This window comes from Austrofundulus limnaeus, unplaced genomic scaffold (genome assembly GCF_001266775.1).
Source record: "Austrofundulus limnaeus strain Quisiro unplaced genomic scaffold, Austrofundulus_limnaeus-1.0 Scaffold231, whole genome shotgun sequence".
Taxonomy (NCBI): Eukaryota; Metazoa; Chordata; class Actinopteri; order Cyprinodontiformes; family Rivulidae; genus Austrofundulus; species Austrofundulus limnaeus.
The window spans coordinates 540,086-548,178 of NW_013952633.1; the positions used below are offsets into that span (position 1 = coordinate 540,086).

Sequence of the window (8,093 nt, forward strand, 5' to 3'; positions counted from 1 at the left end):
TTACCATTATTATGCTTTTGATAATAAAAGACGTGGTAAACTCACTCTTGGTTCTGGACTCTGTCTGGAACCCACCCTCCCAACAGAGTTCAGTGAAACACACTGACCCCGGCAGCCTGTGGTTTGTGCTGTGACGCCGGGGTGGGCCGGTCCAGAGAGCCGAGTGGAGACTTCCAGCTGCTCACATGAGAGTGGGCGAGCTGGGATAGGCTGGGAGTTTGGTCGGAACCCTCAGCGAGCCGGGACAAGAAAGAAGGAAATAAAGAAAGAAAAAAGTGTGAGGGTGGGAAAGGAACCGACAAACCCGAGAGCTTCCGATGAATGCTGGACAGGAAATCTTGACGCAGACTTTTACGGAAAAGCGCGTTTTGTTATAATCAGGAATCACGGACCACAACAGAGCGGATGACAAAGAAGATCGGTGGTGGTGAATAAAAAAAGGAGAGAACTTTCTAACCGGGTGTGATCGCTCGTAAGAAACTTCCAGGGCTTTCCTGCGTTCGGTAACGGAAAGTAAAAGAGGACATCATGCCGCGGCRCACCGTGCAAGAAGTAACCGTGCAAGATGTCCAGAAGCGAAGGATTCCAAGCAAACACTACGTAAGATTTGTTTGGACTATTAAAGCAACACAACGCTGCGTTTACAGAACAACAGAAAGAGGTTATTCTGCGGTGCAGGGACAAGTAGCCTACCCTAATAACAAGAAAGAGTGTCAAGTTACAGAGAGTCGGAGGAGGAAAAAAAAATACTTGCCCAACATTTATCTTTTGCATAGAACATTTGGATCGGGCTTGTTTGAGATCATTTCAGCTTTTAAAACCAGAATTGGCAAATAAATCTACTTAGAAGGTGAAAAGTGAGAAAGAGACAATAGTCCTTGTTTATTTTCCCTGTTTTGCTCAWCAAAATAAATCCGTTACTTTTGTGAGATTTAGTTGCGATTTTTGGCTCATCTGACCTGTGYTCCTTGCGTAATTCCAACTGATTCTCAAATAAACGTGCATTTAGTAAAACTCAACAACAAATTGAAAAAAAAAAAATCTGAATATTGGTTTTAGTTTTGTCTCCTCTTTTGTCTGATAAAGCCCTCCGGAAACACTTCAGGCAAAGTGTTGTGTCTGCTAACCCWCCAGAGCCATATTAAGCTTTGTCATGCATCAGTTCAAAACAAGCCTGCAGGCATGACCAGGAAATATAAATATTTATTAAGGCAGTGACAGCATTGTTCAAAAATGGAATGGGCCTATAATTACTGAATTTAATCAGATTGTATGCATATGCGTGTTACACTTAGCCTACTGAGGTTTTTTATTAGTCTTTTTGAGTTTAAAAATGGCAATATATTGTTTTGTTGTGTTGTGATATGCATCATATCACCAAATTATTACCAGTTCACCGTGCTAGTAYTGGTGCATTTGGACCAGAAGTTTAACTTGTCCATCCATTTCTAGGGATTTGTATTCTACTTCCAAGTTCTGAGAACACAAGACTATTTTTTACCATCTCAACAGTCTCAGTCTACAAAGTTTGACTGATTGCCAAGAATGTCAAAAAGACAAAGAATCATTTCTAACATCTAGACACAATGGCACTTTTAGCAGTTTGGTCTTGACTTGAGCAGTGGGAGAAAATAAACGTGCAGGAATTTGCCTGTAAACCCACACTATAAACTGTATGACATCATGTGAGTGAGAAATCCAAAAACAAGGAACGGATGGCAGCAGAACAAAAGTGTCCATATTGTGTCTCTGCATGTGTGTTCTCTTTACGTTGCTATGCATCCATACTTTGTGTAAAATTCAAACGTGGGACCAACAGGCGGCTGGGAGTTTGTGGCCAAGGACGCTCCATGCTAGCGGTCCTGTGTCTTCTCCATCTGTCTGTTTGCTCTGTTGTGTAACTCTTGTTTAGTGCTCATTGGGTTGTTTTTTTTTTTTTCTCTTTTTTGGGCCTGTTGCTGCTTATGAAGTATCTTAGGGAAAAATAATAATAAAATCTGCTTTTTTGCTCATCCCAGTCAAGTATTTTAAAGACATGTTGAATTTGTGATATTCAACAGGTTTAGCAAACATTTGTATGTTTATTTTGACTGTTGCTTAAATAAAAATAGAATCCAGCTATCTATATGGTTGGTCTAAAGTTGTTATTATATTGTATAGGTCGACATCTGTCCCTTGTGTTTACAGACACATGCTCAGTGTAGACTGTACCTTTTTTTTTTTTTAGTCAAACCTCCCCCTGCTTGTCTGTATTGCTCTCATCCATGGCAACATCTAACTCTGCTGCCCTGGAATAGAGAGCAAGTCCCAGAGGAGGTCTGGGAGTAAGGCCAGCAGCAGTCAGCCAGACAAAGTGAGCCACCAGGGAGTTTCCAATCACCTCCTTCTCCACCCATTTTTTAAAATCTTATAACAGACTGAGAGCAGTGTCTGTTTCCTCCAGACCTCAATGATTAGAATCCATGTGTTGTGTTAGTACACAATATTTCATATTAGAATGATAAGCTTTTATTTTTATTTTTTTATTTATTTTTTATGGGGGTCATGATTTATGATGGTCATCATGGTGAGTAAACTTGCACATGAGATTGCCAATTGCTGTATGTAGGATGCCCATGTGGATGCAACCTGTGCTCAAACCTGCAACCTCAGATTTACAAAACTGCTACACTAACCACCAAGCTGCCGCACGGCCCCTATCATTTGCATTTACCATTAATACAATGTTTTTTTTAAATAGCAGCTGTTCTTTCCTTTACTTCTCTGACACAATGCCTGTCATAGCAATATCCCGTAAAGAGCCACACTAGTCAGTCCTCTGCATCCATACAGGATAATGACCCACTCCTCAACAGGAAGTGATTCAAATACTTTAGGAAGTTGAATAATGGGATATTCTTGCTGACTGCATGTGGACAGACAATAATAGAGGTTGATGACTGATGTAGGCCAACTAAGAGCGTGAGTCTGCCTTTCTACATCTGGCCTCATAGAATTTTCAACAATATAGAAGTGACACCTCAAACAGCCTGGAAATGTAGGTTGCTTGCAATTTCTTTGTATTTTTACATATTTTATTTACTTTTACAGGTTTACATCATCAAAGTCTCCTGGGGCGATGGCAGTACAGAAACCATATACAGACGCTACAGCAAGTTTTTCGACCTCCAGGTGAATAACTGTTTGTGTCTTTATGTGTTTTCTTTTTCTTTTCTATCCTGTAAAATTACAAAAATGTATGTTTTTAGGTGGCAAAGGCGTGTGACACGTTCAAGGTTTTTTTATCAGTAAAGATGAGCATGAGTTCAGGAAGGAAATAAAAGGTCTGTCTTCATTGTGCTAGCAGCTTCTCCCGGCCCCACCCTTTTCGACACTGGTAATTACGTTACATGTGAGGAGTCGGAAAATGTCCCTGTGAAGTTAATGCAGGACACTGATGAATGGCACGACCGCAGTGATGACCACAGAAATGTCTGAATCATTTAAACGCCATGCTGCCAGCATGTGTTGCACAAGAAGGAAATCTTAGTATCATAGTTTCCCTTCCTCCTTGAAGGTAATGGATCTGCGGCACTGGCAATATCTGGGACTTGGAGAGCACAGACTCCCAAGAAATCAAGTAAAGAGATTGCCTTAAATGAGCATGCAGTTGATTTAGACAAAGCATATTGTCAATTCTAACTGAATTTGTTGCTTAATAATTGATATGGATATAAGCATAAGCAATGAAGTAAAGACATGTAATGCCTCACCAAATCTCACTGAGGCTGGTCCTGTGCCAGTAACTAAAACACTGTAAAGTATTCATTACTAAATCCATCAGTATGAGCCTGTAAAGGTTGCAAACAGAGCACTTGGTAATCTGTACATATTACTTTTTTAGTTTTTTTTATTACTCATAGTAAATTTCTGTGTGAGGCAAGATCACCTTAAAATTCATGAAAATGCAGTGTATATGCTTAATGCTGGCAGATTTTTGCCAAAAAAGCTGAAATTAGCAAAAGAATTGGCTGAAAAAACTGAATCTAGCACAAAGCTCATATGTTTTCTGTATTACTCACTTTCTGTTTTTAAATCAGCTCTAAAACACGTTTTTTTTTCTCCCTGGCTTTTAACTCAGTTTGAGATGTTGGTTTTAATGTTTTTGTTTTTATGATGATATTACATATTGGCTAATTTTACATAGTTTATTGTTTTGTGTATGTTTAATGTGTTTTTAATCATGTAGCACTTTGGCCAATGGGATTGTTTTAAAGCCCTTTACAAATAAAGTTGTATTGTATTGTATTGAATTGATTATTAAGCAGTAAGTAATAGAAATTATCACAAAGTAGGGCTGCGCGGTATGTGCGGTAGACGGTAGAAACGTTATGAAGTTGGCCTACGGTAGAAATTTACCCTCTACCGTCCAATCGTCATTACGTCATCGCACTTGTGTGAACAGGACTGTGAGTGCAGAGGCAACTGAGCAGGAGGATTTTGAAATAAAACGAAGAAATAGTGTTTTAAAACACGTAAAGAGAAAAAATCCTGAAAATTTCCCCCTCCCGCTGCAGAAAAGTTACGTCAGGATCATTTCCTTCCTCCCTCCCTCCACGTCGCGCAGAGCGAAGCTTTAATAACAAGTTTTTTCACACCCAAGTTGTAAGAGAAAAAACTTGTTTTTATGTATTGTTACCCACCACAGAGATGAGAAAAAAGACGTGGACGTTCATTCAGTCATAAATCCATCTTGCTAATGTAAAGTCGGTTTCTGCTCTGATGATGAAGATGAGCGTGCAGCAGAGCAGCAGCTGATAAGTTCAGCAGGCAGAAGCTCACTGTATGGTACGCTCACATTTAAGCAAAAAATGTTGGGTTTGGTTAAGATTAGTTTTCTGCAAAAAAAAAAAAAAAGCTCTAAAATCTACATTATCTTTACTTTTTATGATAGTTTTCTACCGCAATATACACCGTTACCGTGAAGGGATTCAATTTATACCGTGATATGAATTTGAGGTCATACCGCCCAGCCCTATCACAATGGTAAATTTAAATGGTAATAGTCTGAACTTATATAATTCGTAATCAAGCCCAGTCGGAGCTCAAAGCACAAGTTTAGCTGAAAAAGGCTAAATAAAGTTGAAAATAGCTCAGATGTAGCACAGCTGAAAGAAGCATAAAAAGTTTAATGTCAATGTCTAATAGCATTCACACAATTAGCTCTTTCTGGTATTTGCTCTTTTATTTCAAAGTTGGGCTATTTTCTGTGTCTTAAAAATTCTTACGTTAGGTTCTGTCAGACATATTCAATATTATTTAGAATTTGCTTTTATCCTGCCATCATTTTTTTTATTTTGTTTTGTAAAAAGCAGTTCATGTTGTTGCAACATAAAACAGTCACAAAGAATGTCAGCTGTTTCACAGAGTATTTTCACCATGCTCTGTTTTATTGCATGACTTCATCAAATAACCAGCATGTATCAATATCATTGGCACAGCATCTGATGGGCATATTTGAGATATTAATAGATGAGCCGATCTTCACATTCACCACTATGTCATGCAACCACTTCCTGTTGTGTTGACWATGTGGGTGAACTAACCACATCATCGTTACCGTCTTTTTTCTGTTGCTTGGTCTTCTCAGCTTTCATTTCTTGATTCAATATTGTTTGGTCTTTCCAGCTCTTCAGATCCTGTAAGGATGTGTCATTAACCACATCCTGTCAGCACAACTTGCACACATCAGCTGACACTTGAAACTATGAAAATATGTTTTCTGCGTGACCACTGACACCATCTGTGCTAATTTTATTGACGTAGCTTAACGTTGGATTTGAGAAGGACAGTAAAAGGTAGATTAGGAAATATGGAGTAGTTTTCTCTCTTTCTAAAGGTTTCAGTCCCAGATTGTCTGCCAAAGGTTAAAAATGACCTCAGACATGGCTTTAGAGTCAACAGAATAACAGAATCACAGGCCTTGAGAGAAATGTGCTGCCAAGACAGCAGCCATTGTTCGAAGACCCTTTAATCAACACTATTTTATCCCCTCCATCTTTTATGAGGTATTTTCTTAAGTCCTGATGCCATAAACTCAGACCAGACAAAACATAACCATGAATGTTACTCACTATATCAGTAAGAAAAACTAAAATGCATGCTTAAAACAAACTTTACTCCTTCACAGTAGGGTTGGGTTTTGTTAACAACTTCACAATTATATTCAATTTAAATTACTTGGGTCACAATTTGATTTCAATTCAATATTGATTTAAATGCTTCAATATCAAAAATGCACACAAATATCTGCACAAACATGCAAACCAAGAAGTTTCAGACTGTTACTCAATTTCAGGTCATTTAAGTCACAAATAGGGCACATAATCTTTCTGTATAGCTATCAAATTTACAACATGTCCTCCACTGGAACCCAAGAAGGTGCTATAATATGACCAAACTGGCATTGATGGTACTAGTTGATGTCCTCATCTGTAGGCCTGTCACCCACTTCCCTCTGAAGCATGAATATTTGATGTTGGTCGCATGACATAGCTGACTTTACTCTTTCCATATGCTTTTTTCTTGTTTGAGTGGCTCTGATTACAGAGTAGATACAAGGTTTGGAGTAGACACAGAGACTCGGGTGTGTTTACACTCACATTCAGACACATGGGAGCAATTATAATGTGTGGGGTATTGGATCTTCTTTGTCTCTGTCTGTCTGGCTGTCTCTGTGTTTATGCAGGACCTTTTAAGGTGGTACTGTGTCATTGACGAAGTGTCTGACTCCTAAGCAGATTGATGCTTTTAGAGCTTTTTGTTTCTGATATCGACCTTTTGGCTTCTGTCTGTAAACTATGACTGTACAAAACTGACAGACTCACCTCTTTTTTTTTCTTTTTGTGAAAAGCATCATGTTTTGGTCTGTCTTCGTACTTGAGTTTGTTTTATCTGAACTTGAGTTTTTCATAAAGTCATAAACTCTCTCTGGTGTGTGTTCATAACCAGACACCTAATGACTTCTAGTTTAATATGCATCTAAAAGCACAGAGTTTGTTTCTGGACTGATTTTGTTGGCGAGTGGGTCTGTAAAGACAAGAGAAATGACATTCCAAAACATCACTCCTAACATTCTGCTAGGCACATTCACAAAGAATGAAAACATGAACAAAGATTTACAGTATGCTGAGCAATGTGACAAAATTAAAAATAATGTCTTTGATTTATTTATTTGTATTTATTTTTTTACATCCCTGTTTGGAAACTGGTGTTTAGCATTCCAAAAAATGAGTCCCATACCAACCATGTTTCAAAGTAGTGAAGGCAATAAAAGTCATTTTGAGTTCCTGGGTTAAACTATTTGTTTAGACTTTCAAATGTCTAGACTGCACTGGGAGTCCAGCCCTGGATACATATCATTAATAATTATCAAGTTACCATTTTGTAAATAGGGGTCAGATATTTAATTATCAGGAGCTGGCTTGTTTGTAAAAGCATTTTTTCATTGATTGCATCAAGAGTATTATTCAATCCATTAGAACCAGAGTTGCCATTATAGTTTAGGTTTAGTCTTGTTTTAATTGCTAGAGTTTGCTTGATATGCTTTTATGATGTCCATATAAGAATAAATATTTTAAAAAAATGATTTTTGTTCTGACTTTATTACAAGGGAAAACAAAAAATAAKATTATTTTGTGTTATTTAGTATGTATTTATTTTAGTTGCAGGCAGAACATATACAGCTATTTGCTGTACAATATGTCCTAATAACCATCAATTTTAAGATAATCTTAGCAAYATAGAAGAATCATATTTACAAAGTAAAATAAAAGGATTTAGTGAAATAAGAAGCTGCTGCATTTTGGCCTTTAGTTGATGGAAACAGAAATGTTCCACTGTGTCAGCAGCGTTGGCTTCTAACAGACACTTAGCTACAGTAACATATAAAACTGAGGAGAAAACCATACCATCTGGTCAGTACATTTTGGAACATTGTCAGACTTGCCCTTTTTGGACAAATTCCTTGTAATAACTGCTGATTTGTGAAAAAACAAAACAACACAAAGCAAATAAAAAACTACATATACCCCTGGCTAACCCCTGGCTATATA

General features: G+C 37.8%; 1 protein-coding gene and 1 long non-coding RNA gene across 5 annotated transcripts in view; one reads left to right on the forward strand and one right to left on the reverse strand.

The window, feature by feature from the left end:
* LOC106525521 (uncharacterized) overlaps window positions 1–120 on the reverse strand; it is a 28,732-nt gene extending 28,612 nt beyond the window's left edge. The window contains exon 1 of the long non-coding RNA XR_001311126.1: window positions 46–120. This is a non-coding gene — a long non-coding RNA (uncharacterized LOC106525521). The remainder of the gene's footprint in view (window positions 1–45) is intronic.
* Window positions 121–162: 42 nt separating this feature from the next.
* The window catches only part of sh3pxd2b (SH3 and PX domains 2B), a 32,266-nt gene continuing 24,335 nt past the window's right edge, over window positions 163–8,093 (forward strand). For 2 of the 4 annotated variants that reach the window (XM_014019789.1, XM_014019790.1), the window contains exons 1-2: window positions 163–600; window positions 3,091–3,171. In XM_014019789.1, coding sequence (XP_013875243.1) covers window positions 529–600; window positions 3,091–3,171 — 153 coding nt within the window. In that variant the 5' untranslated portion in view covers window positions 163–528. The remainder of the gene's footprint in view (window positions 601–3,090; window positions 3,172–8,093) is intronic. The other 2 variants (XM_014019792.1, XM_014019793.1) reach the window with 2 other exon arrangements.